The 23,403-nt window shown below is 38.1% G+C and overlaps 1 protein-coding gene across 1 annotated transcript in view; it reads left to right on the top strand.

Annotated features, from left to right (window-relative positions):
• DNER (delta/notch like EGF repeat containing) overlaps window positions 1–23,403 on the top strand; it is a 355,032-nt gene that overhangs the window by 306,633 nt on the left and 24,996 nt on the right. The window contains exon 11 of the mRNA XM_030803026.1: window positions 17,344–17,475. Within this exon, the coding sequence (XP_030658886.1) occupies window positions 17,344–17,475 (132 nt within the window). The remainder of the gene's footprint in view (window positions 1–17,343; window positions 17,476–23,403) is intronic.

The raw sequence follows: 23,403 nt of genomic DNA, 5'->3' as shown, positions 1-23,403 counted from the left end.
AGTCATACTGCTCATACTATTTTATAATTTACTTTTCACTTAAAAATATATATATATCATAAATGTGTTTTTACATCAAGGAATAGATTCTGTTTTATTTTTACTGGCTGCCCTGTAGTCCATTATATGAAATATTATGATTTTTTAAAAGTTCCATCCACAATTCAACTTTTGGGCAGTTGAGAACTTTTCCCCGTTATAAACAACATTACAAGAAATCTTGTATTTACATCTTTGTGTACTTATCTTATTATTTTTAGTATAATTTTGCAGAAATAGAATCCCAGGGTCCAAGAGAATACATACATATTACGATATTACTCTCTAAGAGGAGAAAAAACAAACAAACATTGAACCGATATTATCTTCTACCAAAAGTGTACAAGAGCATTTATTTCCTTGTCTTGACACAAATACTGAGAATTGTCATTCTAGTGGTCAAAAATACCATTTTAGTGTGGTTGAAATTTGTAGATCGTAGACTTCTAGTAAGGTTGAACACTTCTCAAATATGTTTCTGGTTGTGTTTCTTCCTTTATGAACTCTCTATTCATATCCTTTGTCTGATTTTTTATGAGACCATTCATGCTAATCTTTACTCTTCTTGATTTGAAATAGCCCTTTATTTTAAGTATATAACAGTTTACCTGCCATAGGTTACACATATTTTCCACTGTCATTTGCCTTTTAAATGTGGACAAAGTGTTTTGTTTTCCATGTTTTATTTTAGTTTTACATAATTACATATTGAGGTCTTGATTTCTTTTCTTGTTTCATGCTAGAAAGATTCTATATATCGAGATTTCAGAAATATTATCCTCTATTATGCTAATCATGTATGAATTAATTTTATGCATTTAAGTTTCTAATGCATTTGAAATTTACTTCAGTATTTTATGAGAAAATGTCGTTTTCTCCAGAATATTTAGCAAAACTCCAACTATCTACTCCACATATATCTTGAAAATCTCAAAGACACCCCAAACTCAGATCTTCTTCTCCTTTCCTTCTTTAAATATCTGCTAGCTCATCAAATGGCGTTACCATCACTCCCAGTCATTCTGGCCAGAAACTGGGTAACCATTTTGATACCGTCTGATATGGCTAAGCTTTGTCACCATCTGATATGGCTAAGCTTTGTGTTCCCACCCAAATCTCATCTTCAGTTGGAATCCCCATAATCCCCACATGTCAAGGGAGAGGCCAGGTGGAGGTAATTGGATCATAGGGGCAGTTTCCTTCATGCTGTTCTCATGATAGTGAGTGAGTTCTCATGAGATCTGATGGTTTTATAAGTAGCTGGCATTTCCCCTCCTGGCTCTCATTCTCTCTCCTGCCACCCTGTGAAGAGGTGCCTTCTGCCATGATTGTAAGTTTTCTGAGGCCTCCCCAGCCACGTGGAACTGTGAGTCAATTAAACCTCTTTCCTTTCTAAATTACCCAGTCTTGGGTAGTATCTTCATAGCAGTGTGAGAACAGACTAATATACCTTCCTCTTTTTCCCTCTTACCTCCATCCAACTACCAAGGACTCCTAAAAACCTCTTAGGTCTTTTCACTTCTTTGCAGAGTCAGCACCATGCTGCCTTCACCTCCAACCTGCACCACTACAAGCCCTCCTATCTGGTCTCCTCATACCTATTCCTCCTGATTCCTAATCCATTTTTCATACTGCAGAGACCTTATGCATGGTCATCTAATCTTATCACTTTTTACCTAAAATGCCTATTGGCATTTTATTGTCCTTAGGAAAAAGATCAAAGTCCTTAACATAATCTTTAAGACCTGAGTGGTCTGGCCCCATCCAGCCTTTCCAGCCTTGTCCTAGGCCCCTCTGCCTGCTGCATACCTGAACATACCATGTCAGGCTCTTCTCAGTAAGGTGCCTTTCCTCCATCTCTTGCCTCTCAGCCCCCCTCTGCTCATCCCTTTACCCCTACCCCTACCATACCCATATATACCCCACCAGCAATCCCACCCCTAGGCATTTTTTCATGAGACCCACCCTGATCTCAGGGCACAGTGGGACTCACTGAAATAGGTTTAAACATCACTGTAACTGTTTTTTTGAAAACAAGTGGTCTATTCTATTCAGCCCTGGTAGTTTTTCAGCCTACAGAGGACCATAGAATAGTTCCTAAAGTCATTGAGGGGTTGTGCTGTTAATGCGTTTAACAGAAAACTGGTCCCAGGAGATGCTCCAAGGAAAAAAGTGTTCTGTGGCCAAGTAAATGTAGGACATGATACATCCCATATGCAAATTCATAAAGGATGTCTGTATGCTCAAGGTTCTCAGAGGTCTTGCAGTAAAGAATCACATTTGCTTTTATCTTTCGAATCTATTTGATCATAAAACCATTTTTTTCCTTAAAGAGAACCTATTGTATCCTGAGAACTAGTGTTCCACAGGAGAGGCTGTTAAATATTAACTGCTTCCATACAAGGAGTTTGGTGCTTCTGCTCTTGAGGTCGAGCTACCTTGGAATCAAATACTCTTTCATTGTACCTGAGGTTTAGCAGAAGTTATACTTGGCCAGCTACTGAGTGTTCAAGAACTCTCTGCTTGACCGAGTGGAGTGAATCGGTCAAATCATTGCTATATAATTAGATACTCAATCCAATGTCATATTTACCATATTAAACTGGCTTTCTTAGGCCATCAGATAAAGTCTAGGGTGTGGTAGGTGGGGGACTCTGTCCTCACTTGCTGAACTTAGGCTTCTGGCTGAAAATACGCTTCCTGCAGTCATCTGAACAGAGAGCCTCCCTGCTCTTCAAGCATTTCATTCCTTCTACACAGCTCTCTCCATAAGGCCCACTGTCCTGGCCTAGGTCTTGTCCACCCTTCAGTTACTGTCTTACTTTGGGACCACTCTTGTCTCCAAAGCTTTGCAATTCTACGCCCTTGGAATTATCTGGCTGAGGACCAGTGGATGGAAGGAAAGATACCCTGATGCAACATTAATTCTCTAGGACTTGCTTTATTTTTTTACCTGAAACCGTAGACTGGACACGAGGTTACCGTACTTCAACAGGGAAGCCAAAGATTCTTCCAAGCCCATTGACATTGTCATTTGAACAGCTGGGACAGAAGTGACCCATTCCTTTCTCACCAGAGCAGGAAATCCTTGTGCATTATTAAAGGTGGAATGATGTTACTATATCTTTCTCTCTGTCTTTTAACTCAACTATTTTTTGATAGTTGTCTTTCAGTTCACAATAGAATATTACAATTTCTAGTTCAATTTTTATGGTAAAATGCCATCAGTGCTTTAATTTCATTTACATTTTCATTGAATTTCTTTGATGCTCAGCATCTTTCATGTGGTTATTTGCTCTTCATATGTGAATTATCTTTTCAAATAATCTGCCCATTTAAAAAATTTTGGTTGTCATACTATTGATTTCAAAGAGTTCTTTACATATTCTGGATACAAGTTCTTTGTCAGGTATACATTTTGCTCATCCATGCATTTTTTAATGGTATCTTTTGGGGAGTAAAGTTTTCAATTTTGGTAATTGGTCTAATTTATCAATTATTTTTCTTGTACGGTTTGTGCTTTTCTGGTATTGTAAGAAATCTTTGTCTACTTCAAGATGGTGAAATTTTATCCAATGTTTTCTTCTAAAGTGTTTTTACAATAGGTCTGCTTTTAAGTTTAGGTGTACAGTCTGTTTTGAGTTAATTTTGTGTACGGTGTGACTTAAGGATGGAAAATATTTTTCCCATGTAAACATCTAGTTAGTCCAGCATCTTATTGAAAACACAGTCTTTTCCCCATTGGATTTCATTGCCACATTTGTTAGAAAACAATTGATTATATATGGGTCTATTTTTCTCTGGCTAGTTTTTCAAAATTTTAGTTTGAGATTATTGAAGCTTTACCTGCAGTTGCAAGTAGTAATAGAGAGAGATCCAATGTAAGCTTCACCCAGTTTCCTCCAATGATAACATACTTTAAAACTACAGTACAATTTCATAACCAGGATACTGGTTATGAAAGGATACTGACGTGGATATAGTCAAGATACAGAGCATTTTCATCATCAAAGGGACTCCTCATTTGCCCTTTTATAGCAATACCCTTTTCCCTTGCGCCACAACTGTCTTTAATTCCTGGAAACCACTAGTGTATTTTGCATTTTTGTAATTTCAAGAATATTGCATAAATGGAATCATATAGTGTATAGCCTTTTGAGATTGATTTTTTTTTTCCACTCAGCATGATTCTTTGGAGATGCATCCAGGTTATTTTGGGTCAATAGTTTCTCCCTTTTTATTGCTGAGCAGTATTCCAAAGTATGGATGTCCCAGAGTTTGTTTAACCAGTCCCCTGTTGAAAGGAATCTGGATTGTTTTCAGTTTTCAGCTATTATAAAAAAGGTGGTGTAAACTGTCATATATAGGTTTATGTGTGAACATAAATTTTCATTTTTCTGGGACAATTGCCCAGAAATTCAGTTGCTGGGTCATATGGTAGTTGCATGCTTTGTTTTATAAAAAGAGCCAAAGTGTTTCCAGAGTGGCTTATGCATTTTATATTCCCCACCAACAATGTCTGAGTGATTCAGTTTCTCTACATCCTTGCCAGCATTTGGTGTTGTCACTATTTTTTATTTGGGCCATTCTGATAGGGGTAAAATGATAGCTCATTGGGGTTTCAGTTTGAATTCCCCTAATGATAAATGATGTTGAGCATCTTTTCATGTGCTGATGTGTCTGCATATCCTGTGAAGAAATGTTTCTTTCTGTCTTTTGTCCATTTTCTAATCCTATCATATCACATCAAGGCTACATACTGTCAATGAGATTTATGATCATTGACGTTGATGTTGATCACTTAGCTGAGGTAGTGTTTGTCAAGTTTCTCTACTATAATGTTACTCTTTCTCTCCCTTTCTGTACTTAACTATTTGGGAGGAAGTGACTTCCTTCCAAAGAAAGTGTTGTGTAGTCCACACTTATTAAGAGGGGAGTTATGCTCTTGCTCTTTAAGGGTAAAGTAGCTACATGAAGTATTTGGAATTCTTCTGGATGAAAGATTTGTTTATTCTCCTCCATTTGTGTATTTATTTAATCATTTATTTATGGGTTCATGGATATTTATTTTATACTTTAGGTTGTAATCCAATACTTTTAAAATTTATTTTGTTGCTCAGAATGTTGCAGCTTTGGCCATTGGGGGTTCTTTCAGTTGGCTCCTATACCTCTTTGCCACATCCCCATTAATGTGGTTAATTTTTTGTTTTGTGGCTAATTTTTTGTTCTGTTTTTTAAAACATATATATCTTCTGGCACTGCAAGATGCTTCAGCCTCATCTTGTGTATTTCCTGCTCCAGTTCTAGAGTCATTCATTTCTCTAAGGATCTCTGTTTTTTTTAATTGGAGAATACTATTAAAACCAAGATTTGGGTGCTAAGCTGTGCTTGTTTCTACTGGGATATCATTGCTTTTAGGTCTTCTCAGCTGACAAAGTGAGAAAGTACTTGTGTATACTAACCCATGGACATGTGCTTATCCGTAAATAGTGCATGATGTAGTCATCTTTGTCTATATTAAGCTAAACATGAATTCACAGTGATGTCTCCAACTCTAGTTTATTACAGTGTGAATGGTTCTAGCCTGCTCCCCTTACTTATTTGTAAACCCTTCATACCAACAACCAAATACTGCCTTTCATCATCCATCATTTATTTACTTAAGTGTTCAGTTTCAGTATCCACGTATAGCAGTATCAGAATTGTTAACTTATACCCTTGTGGGAAACAACTTTATGAACTAGACCATCATGTTTATGTACCACTTATTTTGCATTTAGTCTTATCAATGCTACCGGTTTCCAAAGTCACTTAGGTCAGCTCCTCCCCGGACCCCTTCGTGAGGTTGTTCCATACGTTTGTAATATAGTTAGAATCTTTTCTCACAGTTCGCATTCTTTCCTGAATCTTCTAACTAGAGGAGGCTCTTTTATTTATATTTGCTTATGTAAGTATAATTTTTCAAGCATCATTAGCTGAAAAGGCTATCTTTTCTTCATTGAATTGCTTTTGAACTTTCGTCAAAAATCAGTTGGCCATATTCTGTGGGTCTATTTTGGGCTCTTCTTTTTCATTGATTTATGTGTCTATTCCTCCACCTTTATTATGTAATAACAACTGTAGTTTCATAATAACTATTGAAATTGGGCAGAATAATTCCTATCACCTTATTTTTTTTCCAAAACTGTTATAACTATTCTAGTTCCTTAGCCTTTTCATATAAATTTTACAATAATCTTGTCTATACCTACAAAAGATTTTGCTAAGGAATTACAATAAACCAGTATATCCATTTGGGGAAGAATCAATATCTTTACTATTTGGAGTCTTCCAATTCATGAATACAGTGTGACTCTCCACTTATTTAGATCTTTGATTTCTTTCATCCACATTTTTTCCCTGTACATGTATATCCAAGTATGTGTGTATATATGCATGTATGTCTGTGTGTGTGGGGGGGTGTATTTTTAGTGATTGTAAATAGAATTGTTCTTTGCTAGTATATAGAAATATAATTTATTTTTGTATGTTTAAATTGTATCCTGTGACCTTGCTGAACTTACTAGTTTTAGGATTTTTTTTTTTTTTGGTAGATTTCTTGGGATTTTCTACGTAAATAATGATGCCATCTGAAAAGAGCAGCAGTTTTATTTCTTCCTTTCTGATAGGTATAAATTTTATTTTTTGTCTTGTCTCACTGGCCAGAACTTCTAACACTAGGTTTAGTAAGAGCAGACATCTTTGCTTTGTTTTCAACATTAGGGGAAAAGCATTCAGTCTTTCACCATTAATGATAATGTCAACTGTAGTGTTTTTAAGCTGTTTACCAAATTGAGGAAGTTCCTCTCTATTCCTAGTTTGCTGATAACTTTAACCATAAATTGGTATTGAATTTTGTCAATGGATTGATATGATCATATGATTTTTTTCTTTAGCTTATTAATATGCTTGGTTGATTTTCAAATACTGAATTAGTCTTGCATGCCTGGAATATACCACCTGGTCATAGTGTATAACTTGTTTTATGTAATACTTTGCTAAATTCTATTTTCTAATATTTTGTTCAGAATTTTTGTATCTATAGTCATGAGAAACAAGCTGTTTCTCAAGTTATTGTTTTAAAAAAGAAAGAAAATGATTTTGTGTTTTATGAGAAACAAGTATTTACCATGAACATAGACACAAAATAGTTTTCTTTTTTTAAAAAAATTATTATGTATTTGTCTAGCTTTGGTATTGAAGTAAAACTAGCTTCTTGGAATAAGTTGGGAAGTGTTCTTTTGTATTCTATTTTCTGCAACCGATTGTATCAATCTGCTATTAATTCTTCTTTAAATAGTTGATAGAATTTACCAGTGAAAGCATTTGGACCTGAGATTTCTTTCTGGGGAGTTTTCAAGTTTAAAGTCTTAATAGTTATAAAAGTATTTAAATCATCTATTTTATATTTGATGAGTTGTGATTTTTTTTGAGGAAGTAGTGCATTTTTTAAGTTGTTAAATTTACCTGTGGAGTTGTAATATAGTACTTCTATGTTATCCTTTTGACATCTGCAGTCTTTGGTGATATTTTCTGCTTTATTTATGATATTGGTAATTTGTGTCTTTCTCTTTTTTCCTTTGTCAATCTTGCTAGAGTTTTGTCAATTTTGTTAATCTTTTTAATAAATAGCTTTTTGTTGCATTCACTTTCTCTATTGTTTTTGTTTTCAATTTCATTGATTTCTTCTCTTATGTCTATTATATTCTTCCTTCTTTTTGCTTTGGGCTTAATTTGCTTTTGTTCTTTCTTTCTAGGTTTTTTGGGTGAGATCTTAGAGTATTGATATAGGCTTTTTCTCACAGCTAATGCATGCATTTTAGTGCTATAAATTTCCCCCTCAGTACTGCTTTGGCTGTATCCCACAAAGTTTATGTTGTATTTTCATTTTCAGTCAATTTAATTTTTGTTTTTAATGTCCCTTTAGATTTCCTCTTTGATCCATAGACTACTTACAAGCATGTTGTTTATTTTTCAAGTGTTTTGAGGTTTTCCTGTTACTTTTTATCATAGATATCTAGTTTGATTTAATTATGGTGAGAGAACACTCTACGATTTCAAGTCTCCTAAATTTGTTGAGGTAGTTTCATAGCCCAGAATATGGTTTATATTGGCATATGTTTTGTGGGTACTTGAAAAGGTTGTGCATTCTGTTATTATTGGGTGGCTGAGGTGCTTTGGAGGGTGGAAGTCCATGCTCTCCACTCCCCTCAGCTTTTGGTGGCATGGGTGAGGGGACTTGCAGTTTTTTGTTTGTTTGTTTGTTTGTTTTGTAGTGTTTGGCTGGAGTGGAGCAGTTATTATCTATAATTTTTTGTCTTGCTAGGCTGCCCCTATCTTGGTTCTTTGGTTACAGAGAACAGGCTTTTGTGGGAGTTTTGTTTTCTGCATCTTTTGGCATTTCCGGGTTGCTGCCTTCTCCAGCACCTAATCTGGAATATATGAGGTCAAAAGAAAACTCACAGAGCTCACAATCATGTTGTTCCTTGGGTCCTGAGATTACTAGCCAGTCTGTCTCTTTCTCTCAACTTCTTGGAATTTTCTTATGTTTATTTTATGGACAATGGCTAGGGTTGTTACTTGTACTTGGTGGGAGGGATAGGGAAAATATATCTGCTCCATCTTTCCGAAAGCAGAACTCTCACTCTGGCTGTTTGTAGGAGTTTTCCATTATTACTAGGTTTTAGCAAGTTGATTGTGATGTATCTGTTTGTTCCACGGTGGGCAGGTCTATGCAAACCCACCCCTAACATCTGAGGAAGGTAATAATACCTACCTACAAAATGGCACAGTTCCTTCACACTAGACCTTCTGATTTCAGTAGTTACTTATTTTTGCCCTTCCCTCACATTGACTACCCTCTTGGTAACCAGAGTCTCAGAGGTATTTTTTGTTGCCCTGGCATAATTTTCCCCTTTGTGGGTTGCTTTGAGGCCAGTGACCTATGCTCAGACAGACCCACATCTGAGGTTGGTTCAGCCTCAAGGCCCAACCATCACTCTCTTTTACTTTTATTTTAGCTATTTTAGATAACAATTACCAAGGGGTTTAATATTTCACTTTTTCCTTATTAGTTTGCATTTTCTTACACATCCAGTGAACCACCTCCCCTGGAGTTAAATTCCTTAGTTCCATTGGTAACTTTTACCTTTAGCAACTGAGTACAGCACAGATGGGCTCCATACCTTAGGTGGTGACCACGTGACCACTGTGGAATCAAAAATTCCTCATTCCCCACCCTTTTATTCTTTCTGTTTCTGTCCACTTAGTTTTACCTATATCATTTTTTTCCTTCACTTTGAAACAAACTTTAAATAGCCTCTAAACTAGGTGATATTACTTTTCCATATTAACTGGTATTTTAACTCTTTAACTCTTAAATTACTGAAAAAAATCTTGAAACTAGTTTTAGTTACCAAAGATTACTAAAGTCGTGTAAACTAAAAGGCACTTGAGTTGGTTTCTGTCTTCCTGATAAAATATTTGCCTGAAGCATTTACTTTAAGCCAATTAATTAGAGCTCTTTTGTATATTTTGGTAGGGATATATCACATACACATGACATATAAAATATAGACATACAGATACACAGAAGCAGGTCTTATAGATTTATAAGATTTTTCATTTGCCAGTTTTCAGTTTCTTTCCCCCCTTTAGACTGTCAATCCAAAGACATGACTCTTAGGTGAAACAAGGTAGGAAATTTATATCTCAAAGGCAGAGAACTTAGGCTGCCATTGTTATCTGAAAACAAGATTGCCAGGAAAAGTGTCTTCTTTTTCACTTAGTTTGTTTCTTATCTAGATTATTGGCTTTAGGGTGGAACCTTTTTTTTTTGAGACAGAGTCTTGCTCTGTCACCCAGGCTGGAGTGCAGTGGTGCCATCTCCGCTCACTGCAACCTCCGCCTCTCCGGTTCAAGTGATTCTCCTGCCTCAGCCTCCCAAGTAACTGGGATTACAGGTGTGCCACCACGCCCAGCTAATTTTTTGTAGTTTTAGTAGAGATGGGGTTTTACCATGTTGGCCAGGCTAATCTCAAACTCCTTACCTCAGGTGATCTGACCACTTCGGCCTCCCAAAGTGCTGGGATTACAGGCATGAGCCACTGCGCCAGGCCCAAGATGGAGCCCTTTGAAGCATGCAGTTTGTAGGGCTGAACACTTAAGCAGGTACAGCAAAAAGGCAGAACGTTTAGATCCCTCAAAACCAAGGATCCCATTTTACACTGAATCCTGGGTCCCCCAAAAGAGGGAAATACTACAGGATTGGACAGTGCAATGCTTCCACGGTGCACCTCACTGCAAGGACATTTCCCCAAGGCTGATGCGCAACTCAACGCTGATCAGCCCACTCTGCGATCAGCCCATCCCCCAAAGTGTGTCTTATCCCATAGTAGGGCATGTTTAGGTACCGAAACCACAGTTTTCTTATGTAAATTCCCAAAGAAATGAGTATCCCCCTGTAGTAATAATCATTTTCGGCCAAGTGCCATCAACCACCTCTAAGACTGTATCTCTCACCTGTGACTGCCAGTTATTACACACAGCAAGGGCAAGTCCTCTCATGGTACAAAGTAATCTCTGGCACCCCCAAAAGCCAAGCAGATCAGGTAACACAATACAAAAGAGAGTCATGTTTTGGACCCAAGAGGAATCTGCCTGCTTATAACTCTTGGGGTTCTGTAAAGAAAAATAGAGGTACCTCCCTCAAAGAGGAGTATTTTCTGTCTTCAAGGGATCCCAGACTGTCAGAAGTTCCTTTTTGTAGGTCCGTCATGTGGCATCGAGGGTGGCAAGAGGAAGGAGGGACAGACAGATGTAAATGGAGAAAACAGAATTCATTTGACTGAGAAGTTTTACGGAGAGAGAACAGAGACCTTAAAACAATACAGATGTATGGTTGACAATAGAGCTCTTTAGAAAATCTTTTCTAATTTTAATTCCCCCTCAAGCCATTTTACTTTGCTTTTGCTGCTAGATGGGCTCCCGTCCCCAGTGGCCGCAGAAGCAGCCATGTTAAGAGCAGTGACTGCTCGCCATCCTTCCTTACTGCGGTGCAACAGATGGCTCCCACTTAAAAGTCACTCTAAACATGCTGGCATTTTTGGGGTGTCCCTGTACCCCCACACAAGCGTCTAAAAGGTGAGCCACACCACTCCACATAGAAGTGGCTGCCACCTGGGATTACCCACACAGATGCTTCATTCCCTTTGCCCATTTCTTGGTCTCTCAGCTCCTGCAGGCCTCTGCAAACCTGCCCCCAAAGTCTGAGGAAGCTGAGAGGCTGAAGAAAGAGGCTGACATACCCAGTTTATCAGAAAGAAATGTTTAATAGGGACTTACAAAGAGAAGCCTGTCTGTGTCTCGGGCAGTGGGGAAACAAGATGGTGGATCCCCACACCCACACCATTACCCTTCGGACCCAAGGCTTATGATCCACAGAGGGAGAGGTGGTTCAGAAGGGATGTGCAGGACAATCGAAGTACAATAACAGCAAGGTTGTTTTGACCAAAGGGCAGGATTTTTGGTAAGTATCTGTTCTTGTACAAGGAACAGTACATAAACTGGAATCCTTGGAGGCGTTCCTGGAACTGGGGTTAATCAGTATCCAAGATGCAGTTGCTTTGGCTTCTGCACTGTGATGTGTGTGTGTGTGTGTGGTTTTCTTGTGTTTATCCTGCTTGGGGTTTGTTGCACATCTTGAATCTGTGGTTACAGTTTTCATCAAACTTGGAAATTTTTAGCCATTAATTTATGAAATATTATTTTTGGCCTCATATCCTTTCTCTAGGATTCTGAGTACATCTATGTTAGACTGCTTAAAATTGTCAAATGGGTCAGAGTCTCTGCTTAGTTTTTTTTTTTTTCTTTTCTTTTCTTTTTTTTTTTTGAGACAGAGTCTCGCTCTGTTGCCCAGGCTGGAGTGCAGTGGCATGATCCTGGCTCAGTACAAGCTCTACCTCCTGGGTTCACGCCATTCTCCTGCCTCAGCCTCCCAAGTAGCTGGGACTACAGGCGCCCGCCACCACGCCCGGCTAATTTTTTGTATTTTTAGTGGAGACGGGGTTTCACCATGCTAGCCAGGATGGTCTCGATCTCCTGACCTCATGATCCACCTACCTCGGCCTCCCAGAGTGCTGGGATTACAGGCGTGAGCCACCCACCATGCTAGGCCTCTACTTAGTTTTTTTAAAAGTCTTTTTTCCTTCTGAGTTTCAGTTTGTCAAGCTTCTATTGTTCTGTTTTCAACGTTACTAATATTTTCTTCTGCAGTGTCTAATCTGCTATTTTTTTATTTTTATTTTTATTTTTTTTGAGATGGAGTCTCACTCTGTCACCCAGGCTGGAGTACAGTGGCGTGATCTCGGCTCATTGCAACCTCTGCATCCCTGGTTCAAGATTCTCTTGCCTCAGCCTCCTAAGTAGTTGGGATTGCGGGCATGTGCCATCACACCTGGCTAATTTTTGTATTTTTAGTAGAGATGGGGTTTTGCCATTTTGCCCAGGCTGGTCTCAAACTCCTGACCTCAGGTGATCAGCCCACCTCAGACTCCCAGAGTGCTGGGATTACAGGTGTGAGTCACTAATCTACTATTAAGACCATTGAGTTCTAAAAACAATTTCAGAGATTGTGTTTTTCATATCTAAAAGTTCCACTGGTCTTATTTTTTATTTTCCATGTTTCTATTCATTGTTTTTTATATTTTATTTCACATTTTGAACAAATATTTTGTCTGCTAGCTTTCATCCATTGTTTCTGAATTTGTGTCTTTTGACTGATTTTCATACAATTATGGGTCACATGATCCTACTTTGTTGCATGTCTCATAATTTTTGTTTGAATGATGGTCATTGTGGATTAAGTTGTCGAGTGATTGGATTTTACTGTCTTTTTTAAAAAAAGTAATGGACTTTTTTTGTTTCGGGTAAGTAACTTGCTGACCTAATTAATCCTTTCAAGGTTTGTTGTACAGTTTGGGGAGGTGAATGTAGAGTAGCCTTACTATAGGGATAGTTGTGCCCCATTACTAAGGTGTGATCTTTTGTGGCTTCACTGACTGTACTGGGTAATCCATGAAATAGTTCCACTCTGGCTGTGCAAATCTGAATATTTCTCAGTCCTCTGTGAGTTTGGGAACTGCTCATCTGTCATTTTGTTTGCCAAGCTTCAAGTTACACACACACACGTCTTCAGCAACAGCCCAAGGGATGCAGCAGATTTCTGGTGCGTAATTTCTGAGTGGTTCTATCTTGTGTTGTGGTCTTTCCTACAAATTACAGCTACCTTGACCTCCACGTACTCTGATCTTTGTCTCCTCAAGCCAGTGAAACCACTGTGTTCTAAATTAATTCCAGGAAGAAAGCCAGAGTGATTGTGGTGCTCAGCTGTTTTATTTCCCTTCTTGCAGCAGTCACAGTCATGGACTTCCTGTTGTCCAATGTCTTCATAGTTTCTTTTTTTTTCATATATTTCATCTAGTTGTCTAGTTGTTTACAGTTGGAAGGCAAGACAGGTTCCAGTTATTCCATCATGATAAAAAAAGTTAGAAATAATTTTTAAAACTCACTTTATCTTGAATAAATTCTTAGTGAAGTATATGAAAGATTTATAGTCAAAGCACCCAGTCAGTGCCTGGCACATAGGAGGCATATATTTAATACTAGATATTATGATTATAGTAATTGTCATCAGTATCTTTTAGTGGGGACTCTGTTAACCCAAGGATTTACTAACAGCGGTGACTTTGGATGGTTTTATCTTTTTGCATTTCCTAATTTACCCAAGGAAAGCAAGCAGAATCAGTATGCTTGTAAATCTACATAAGTACTACCAAATGTGATACCCACTGTACTTACATATTGCCTCATAGAAGGTAGTACATTGAAAAAAATTTGGCTGGGCATGGTGGCTCATGCCTGTAATCCTAGCACTTTGGGAGGCTGAGGTGGGCAGATAACCTGAGGTCAGGAGTTCACGATCAGCCTGGGCAACATGGTGAAACCCCGTCTCTACTAAAAATACAAAAAATTCACTGGGCATGGTGGCACACTCCTGTGATCCCAGCTACTGGGGAGGCTGAGGCAGGAGAATCGCTTGAACCTGGGAGGCAGAGGTTGCAGTGAGCTGAGATTGTGCCACTGCACTCAAGCCTGGGTGATAGAGTGAGATTTTTGTCTCAAAAAAAAAAAAAAAGAAAAGAAAAGAAAAAAAAATAAAAATAATTATAAAAGATTTAAAGTTCAGACCTTGATTGCTAGCCTTAGTCAAGTAGAAATTTCATTTTGTATTTTCTCAATAGATGTTATTCAAGAACAACAGTGATTTAAGAATAATTGTTGTTTTTGAACTCAAATTTAAAAAGAGTAAGTGAGCCAACTAAAAAGTCAATTGGCTCAGGGCAGCAAAAGCTTAAAGATTTATTAGTTAACTATTAGTAAAGAAAGATAATACTGTGTACTAAGAACTCTTATAATAAAATAAGTTAAAATGAATATTGATTGAGAATGGAATGTTGTGGTGTTGAACTGCATATACAAACATAATGCTGTTAATATGGGGAAATGTAAATGAAGCCAAACTTATTTTCTAAAATTCATAGTGCATCTTCAAACACTTTGCATAAGACTGATAGCAAAAAGCATGATCATTGTAAGGCAGAGAACAACAGTCATCCTTGGGTGTCTTCTGGTTGAAAATTCCCTTGAGGGGCTCCATCATTTGAGTTACCTCATACTCCTATTTCCAGCCAGCATAGAACACAGCAAAGGCCTCAAATTGAGAGCCAGTTGAGGAATAACTGATTCAACTAGATGCATAGGAGTGTTCATCTATAAAAGAGGCCATTAGAATAAACCCAAAGGTATTTGAGAACTGTGCATCACTCCAGGGTTCTGCCAGAGCACATATGTTGCAGAAATAGCTGTCAGCTAAGTGGGACCCTGACTGGCATAGGGTTTATTTCATTAATTTGAGTCATTTAATCCCCAGTGTAACTCTAAGAACATTATGGTGATGAAAACCAGAATGAGATAGGTTTGGCCCTAGTTGGATTTTAGATACTGTATTTGATAAATGTCTACAGAAAGAGTTCATCCTATTTTTTTTCCCCACCATCTCCATTCTTACCAAATCCATCCAATCTAGTGGGTCCCAAGAACAGACAATTCTAGGGACCTTGGGCTTCTCCTGACTGTGTTAGAGCCCCTTAGTGATCCAAGATTTAATACATGCATGGGGTCTGCTCTGGCTCCTGAATGTGGCATTTGCCTTTTTGAAGAAGCTCTGGACTGGAGCAGGCCTGGATGGACTGAACTGATAGCCCTGAGACTGCACAGAGTTTAGGAAATGAAAAGCATATGTCATTGACATTGCACTTCATGAAGCAGAGTGAGGCTTTTGAGTTTTGCCAGACCATAGCAGTAGGGAAATGTGGGCTGTTTCTGTAGCTATTCTTGTAAAGGTAACAGAGAATCTCATTTCAGAATTTGCAGTGTTCAGATTGCCAGCTAAAGAAAGCTATTGTTTAGTAAATATCTCCAATTATACTTATCTTCCTAGATGGTTGGAAAGTAGTACTGACATATATACTTGTTAAGGCCTTTGATTTCGTCCTTTTAACATTTCTCAGCATGTTCTTGATTATATGTCTCTTCAACCAGTCTACCATGTAATGCCATTTGTAAGTTTAATCTATGACTATTTCTACTAAGAGTGATTGCCCCATTATTGGAAAGACAACCTTTGAAATAGGCAATCAATTTCATGTTTTTTTCTATTGATGTGACAATATTTGTTGCAGGAAACAAATTCACGTATATATTACTGAATTATAAGCAACCTAGTAGGATCTAGAAGTTGTAAATGTTTTGTTCAACAGATTTTATTTAAAAATAAAATAGTAAGATGCCAGGTATAGAAACAGTGTGAGATGAAACAGACATGGAATATATTAGTGTGAGATTCCTCCTCTAAAATGGCCTGAGTGACATAAAGTGGTTTTATAAATGTGAGGTAAACCAATAGCAGATAGAAAAGCAATTTAATGCTAATTAAATGAGCCCAGAAGTAATCACTTGAGTGTACACTGAAACATTGCTTTTGAAAATGGACAGAAATATCTGATTTTGTCCATATGCCTTAGTCCATGACCATAGCCATGCTAGGAGTTTTGTTTTCTCATCACTTTCTGCATTTATCTAAGCAAAGGGGGGCTTATTTTGAAAATTTCTTTTTCTCGTTTTCAAACTTTTGAGAGAGGGAGTGCCTCAATTTGAAATATCCTCTTCTCTTCAGCTTTAATGAGATGCCTTTAAATTTAAGAGGTGTATGCATTTTGTATTGACTCATAATGATGGCTTTAAAATCACTTGAAGATGGCTTTGTTCTAAGGTGGTATTTGAATCACTGTGACATTGGCTCTGGACCCTGGTTTGTAATTTCTATCAGGTTCTCTCTGAAGCATGCAAAGGTGTCCTGAAAAGTTGGGTCTAGCCAGGGGCAGGAGCTGAAGATCACATTCTTCCTTATGGGAGAATGACAGACAGCTTCCCTTGGGCCACTATTTCTTAGAAAAGATTAGGTCAGATTTAGACTAACTCCAGCCTTCACAAGTTCTCTCCTTAGGTGGGCCTGATGCTCTTCCTGAGCACGTCAGGTCCCCCAGCTTCAAGCAGAATCACATCCAGGGATTTGGAAAGTGGAGTAACCCCTCCTAATTGACTCAGGCTGGGTGCACAGCTATGTCCTAGAACTATCCAGAGAAGAGTCAAATGTCCACTCTCAAACACTCAAATACTTGGCTACAGAATAATCATAAACTGTGAGTTTTCAGCTTTCTGGAGTTTCAGAAAAATAAATAACGAGATTCAGCTAATGAAATCCAAAATAAAATAGACTTCTTTAACAAAATCAAGACCTCAACTTCACTTTTTCTGATCAACCTGGAAAGATTTATTCAGACATGGGAATCAACCTCACTTAACTAGCTAAATGAAGCTAGTTAACTAGTTAAGCAGACTAAAGGAAAGATTCTTTTTACCAGTGCTATATATATATATATATTTTTTTTTTCCTTTTTAGTTTTACTGAAGTAAAAGATCTCTTGTCTGGAATTTTCTGAGAGTTCTGCACTTTATACAAACAGCACTTTGAGCTCTATTGCTAAAGGTTATGACCCCTAGCCTTGGATCTTTATTTTTTGGCAAGAAAAATGACAGGAACCATGGGTGCAGCGGTTTCACCACTGCTTTTTCTTACCTCCCTAGGTGAAGAGTGCGACATTGACATAAATGAATGTGACAGTAACCCCTGCCACCATGGTGGGAGCTGCCTGGACCAGCCCAATGGTTATACCTGCCACTGCCCACATGGTTGGGTGGGAGCAAACTGTGAGATCCGTAAGTATTTCTGCAGCTCAGCTACTGTTATTTAACATTTATAGCTGTTACGTAAGCATTTTCCTTCATCAAGAAGATGCCGACTGTGACCAGAAAGCCCCCGAGTCACTGGCAGATGAGGCAGTGAGTCCCAGAGGGACAACCGGAGCTACACTTGCCCCATTTTGGTGCTCAATACCCAGTTTAGCACATTTGTCCCCTGCATTCTGCTGCCCTCACTCCTTCCTGAGTCTGAAGCCAGCCTTTCCCTAGGATGAGAATTTTCAGACGTCAGCCAGAGTTCACTGCTACTCATGCAGCCAAAAATGTGCTGAACAGAAAAGCATTAGAATCATATCAAAAAAAATAGAGTCTTTGTGTTGAAAATAAAAAAAAAATCCACACACACACACACACACACAGAATGCACAGAATGTAAATTACCTTTTTATTTATGTGTTCAAGTGTCTTCAAATGTATTAAGTTCCATCTATTGCCTGGAGAAAAGTTCAGTGAAGACAAGCTTAAAAGAAAAGCTGAAAAACATTTTGGGCTGCTTAAAGCTGAGTGATCTCTTAGGGTGAACTAATAGAAGTTTGATAAATGTCTTAATCAAGATTTTATACCTTAAAACAATGTAGCTACTAGGATTGAAGTGAAAAATGAGAACTAACGTGGAATCAAGCTTGCTTGCCTTTCCTTCCTTCCTTCCTTCCTTCCTTCCTTCCTTCCTTCCTTCCTTCCTTCCTCCCTCCCTCCCTCCCTCCCTCCCTTCCTTCCTTCCTCTCTCTGTCTCTCTTTCTTTCTTTTTCTTTCTATTATACTTTAAGTTCTGGGATAATTGTGCAGAATGCGCAGGTTTGTTACATAGGTATACACTTGCCATGGTGGTTTTCTGCACCCATCAACCTGTCATCTGCATTACATATTTCTCCTAATGCTATCCTTCGCCTAGCTTCCCACCACCTGACAGGCCCCAGTGTGTGATGTTCCCCTCCCTGTGTCCATGTGTTCTCATTGTTCAGCTCCCACTTATAAGTGAGAACATGTGGTGTTTGGTTTTTTGTTCCTGTGTTAGTTTGCTGAGAATGATGGTTTCCAGCTTCATCCATGTCTCTGCAAAGGACATGAATTCATCCATTTTTATGGCTGCATAGTATTCCATGGTGTATATGTGCCACATTGTCTTTATCCAGTCTAACATTGATGGGCATTCGGGTTGGTTCCAAGTCTTTGCTGTTGTGAACAATGCTGCAATAAACATACGTGTGCATGTGTCTTTATAGTAGAATGATTTATAATCTTTTGGGTATATACCCAGTAATGGGATTGCTGGGTCAAATGGTATTTCTGGTTCTAGATCCTTGAGGAGTCACCATACTGTCTTCCACAATGGTTGAACTAATTTACATTCCCACCAAGGGTAAAAAAGCGTTCCTATTTCTCCACATCCTCTCCAGCATCTGTTGTTTCCTGACTTTTTAATAATCGCCATTCTAACTGGCGTGAGATGGTATCTCATTGTGGTTTTGATTTGCATTTCACTAATGACCAGTGATGATGAGCTTTTTTTTCATATTTTTGTTGGCTGCATAAATGTCTTCTTTTGAGAGGTATCTGTTCATACCTTTTGCCCACTTTTTGAAGGGGTTGTTTTTTTTTTTCTTGTAAATTTGTTTAAGTTCCTTGTATATTCTGGATATTAGCCCTTTTTCAGATGGATAGATTGCAAAAATTTTCTCCCATTCTGTAGGTTGTCTGTTCACTATGATGATAGTTTCTTTTGCTGTCCAGAAGCTCCTTAGTTTATTTAATTAGATCTCATTTGTCAATTTTGGCTTTTGTTGCCATTGCTTTTGGTGTTTTAGTCATGAAGTCTTTGCCCATGCCTATGTCCTGAATGGTATTGCCTAGGTTTTCTTCTAGGGTTTTTATAGTTTTAGGTCTTACATGTAAGTCTTTTATCCATCTTGAGTTAATTTTTGTATAAGGTGTAAGGAAGGGGTCCAGTTTCAGTTTTCTGCATATGGCTAGCCAGTTTTCCCAACACCATTTATTACATAGGGAATCCTTTCACCAATGCTTGCTTTTATCAGGTTTATCAAAGATCAGATTGTTGTAGATATGTGGCATTATTTCTGAGGCCTCTGTTCTTTTCCATTACTCTATATATCTGTTTTGGTACCAGTACCATGCTGTTTTGGTTACTGTAGCCTTGTAGTATAGTCTGAAGTCAGGTATTGTGATGCCTCCAGCTTTGTTCTTGTTGCTTAGAGTTTTCTTGACTATATGGGCTCTTTTTTGGTTCCATATGAAATTTAAAGTAGTCTTTTCTAATTCTGTGAAGAAAGTCAATGGTAGCTTGGTGGGGATAGCATTGAACATATAAATTACTTTGGGCAGTATGGCCATTTTCATGATATTTATTCTTCCTATCCATGAGCATGAAATGTTTTTTGCATTTGTTTGTGTCTTCTCTTATTTCCTTGAGCAGTGGTTTGTAGTTCTCCTTGAGAGGTCCTTCACATCCCTTGTAAGTTGTACTCTTATGTATTTTATTCTTTGTCACAATTGTGAATGAGAGTTCACTTATGATTTGGCTCTCTGTTTGTCTATTATTGATGTATAGGAAAGTTTGTGATTTTTGCACATTGATTTTGTATCCTGAGACTTTGCTGAAGTTGCTTATCAGTTTAAGGAGATTTTGAGCTGAGACAATGGGGTTTTCTAAATATACAATCATGTCATCTGCAAACAGAGACAATTTTACTTCCTCTCTTCCTATTTGAATACCCTTTATTTCTTTCCCTTTCCTGATTGACCTGGCCAGAACTTCCAATACTGTGTTGAATAGGAGTGGTGAGAGAAGGCATCCTTGTCTTGTTCCAGTTTTCAAAAGGAATGCTTCTAGCTTTTGCCCATTCAGTATGATACTGGCTGTGGGTTTGTCATAAATAGCTCTTATTATTTTGAGATACGTTCTGTCAATACCTAGTTTATTGAGAGTTTTTAGCATGAAGGGGTGTTAAACTTTATCGGAGGCCTTTTCTGTGTCTATTGAGATAATCATGTGGTTTTTATCATTGGTTGTGTTTATGTGATGGATTACGTTTATTGATTTGCATATATCGAACCCTTGCATCCTAGGGATGAAGCCAACTTGATTGTGGTGGATGAGCTTTTTTTTTTAGATGGGGTCTCGCTCTGTCGCCGAGACTGGAGTGCAGTGGTGGATAAGCTTTTTGAGGTGCTACTGGATTCGGTGTGCCAGTATTTTATTGAGGATTTTTGCATCAATGTTTACCAGGGATATTGGCCTGAAATTTTCTTTTTTTGTTGCGTCTCTGCCAAGTTTTGGTATCAGGATGATGCTGGCCTCATAAAATGAGTTAGGAAGGAGTCTCTCTTTTCTGTTGTTTGGAATAGTTTCAGAAGGAATGGTACCAGCTCCTCTTTGTACCTCTGATAAAATTTGGCTGTGAATCCACCTGGTCCTGGGCTTTTTTTGGTTGGTAGGCTATTAATTACTGCCTCAATTTCAGAACTTGTTATTGGTCTATTCTGGGATTCAACTTGTTTCTGGTTTAGTCTTGGAAGGGTGTATGTGTCCAGGAATTTATCTGTTTCTTCTAGATTTTCTAGTTTATTTGCATAGAGGTGTTTATAGTATTCTCTGATGGTAGTTTGTATTTCTATCGGATCAGTGGTGATATCTGCTTTATCAATTTTTATTGTGTCTATTTGATTCTTCTCTCTTTTCTTCTTTATTAGTCTGGCTAGTGGTCTATCTATTTTGTAAATCTTTTCAAAAAACCAGCTCCTGGATTCCTTGATTTTTTGAAGGGTTTTTCTTGTCTCTCTCTCCTTCAGTTCTGCTCTGATCTTAGTTATTTCTTGTCTTCTGCTAGCTTTTGAATTTGTTTGCTCTTGCTTCTCTAGTTCTTTTAATTGTGATGTTAGGGTATCGATTTTAGATCTTTCCCACTTTCTCCTGTGGGGATTTAGTGCTATAAATTTCCCTCTAAACACTGCTTTAGCTGTATCCCAGAGATTCTGGTACATTGTGTCTTTGTTCTCATTGATTTCAAATAACTTATTTATTTCTGCATTAATTTCGTTATTTACCCAGTAGTCATTCAGGAGCAGGTTGTTCAGTTTCCATGTAGTTGTGCAGTTTTGAGTGAGTTTCTTAATCCTGAGTTCTAATTTGATTGCACTGTGGTCTGAGAGACTGTTTGTTATGATTTCCATTCTTTTGTATGTGCTGAGGAGTGTTTTACTTCCATTTATGTGGTCAATTTTAGAATAAGTGCAAAGTGGTGCTGAGAAGAACGTATATTCTGTTGATTTGGAGTGGAGAGTTCTGTAGATGTCTATTAGGTCTGCTTGGTCCAGAGCTGAGTTCAAGTCCTGAATATTCTTGTTAATCCTCTGTCTCGTGGATCTGTCTAATATTGACAGTAGGGTGTTAAAGTCTCGCACTATTATTGTGTGGGAGTCTAATTCTCTTTGTAGGTCTCTAAGAACTTGCTTTATGAATCTGAGTGCTCCTTTATTGGGTGCATATATATTTAATACAGTTAGCTCTTCTTGTTGCGTTGATCCCTTTACCATTATGTAATGCCCTTCTTTGTCTCTTTTGATCTTTGTTGGTTTAAAGTCTGTTTTATTAGAGACTAGGATTGAAATCCCTCCTTTTTTTGCTTTCCATTTGCTTGGTAAATATTCCTCCATCCCTTTATTTTGAGCCTATGTGTGTCTTTGCACGTGAGATGGGTCTCCTGGATACAGCACACCGCTGGGTCTTGACTCTATCCAATTTGCCAGTGTGTGTCTTTTAACTGGGGCATTTAGCCCATTTACATTTAAGGTTAGTATGTTATGTTTGAATTTGCTCCTGTCATTATGATGCTAGCTGGTTATTTTGCCTGTTAGTTGATGCAGTTTTTTCATAGTGTCAATTGTCTTTACAATTTGGTATGTTTTTGCAGTGGCTGGTACTGGTTTTTCCTTTCCATATTTAGTGCTTCCTTCAGGAGCTCTTGTAAGGCAGGCCTGGTGGTAGCAAAATCTCTCAGCATTTGCTTGTCTGTGAAGTATTTTATTTCTCCTTCACTTATGAAACTTAGGTTGGCTGGATATGAAATTCTGGGTTGCAAATTCTTTTCTTTCAGAATGTTGAGTATTGGCCCCCACTCTCTTCTGGCTTGTAGGGTTTCTGCAGAGAGATCCGCTGTTAGTCTGATGGGCTTCCTTTTGTGGGTAACTCGATCTTTCTTTCTGGCTGCACTTAACATTTTTCCTTCATTTCAACCTTGGTGAATCTGATGATTATATGTCTTGGGGTTGCTCTTCTCGAGGAGTATCTTCGTGGTGTTCTCTGTATTTTCTGAATTATGTTGGCCTGTCTTGCTAGGTTGGGGAAGTTCTCCTTGATAATATCCTAAAAAGTGTTTTCCAACTTGGTTCCATTCTGCCCATCACTTTCAGGTACACCAATCAAACAAGTTTGATCTTTTCACATAGTCCCATATTTCTTGGAGGCGTTGTTCATTCTTTTTCATTCTTTTTTTCTCTAATCTTGTCTTCATGCTTTATTTCATTAAGTTGGTCTTCAGTCTCTTATATCCTTTCTTCTGCTTGATCTATTTGGCTGTTGATAATTGTGTATGCTTCACAAAATTCTCTTGCTGTATTTTTCAGCTCCATCAGGTCATTTATGTTCTTCTCTAAACTGGTTATTCTAGTTAGCAATTCATGTAACTTTTTTTCAAGTTTCTTAGCTTCCTTGCCTTGGGTTAGAACATGCTCTTTTAGCTCGGAGGAGTTTGTTATTACCCACCTTCTGAAACCTACTTCTGTCAATTCGTCAAACTCATTCTCTGTCCAGTTTTGTTCCCTCACTGGTAAGAAGTTGTGATCCTTTGGAGGAGAAGAGGCATTCCGGTT

Source organism: Nomascus leucogenys, chromosome 22a (genome assembly GCF_006542625.1).
Source record: "Nomascus leucogenys isolate Asia chromosome 22a, Asia_NLE_v1, whole genome shotgun sequence".
Lineage (NCBI taxonomy): Eukaryota > Metazoa > Chordata > Mammalia > Primates > Hylobatidae > Nomascus > Nomascus leucogenys.
The sequence above is the reverse complement of the archived record's forward strand: the minus strand, read 5'-3'. Positions and strand labels throughout refer to the sequence as shown.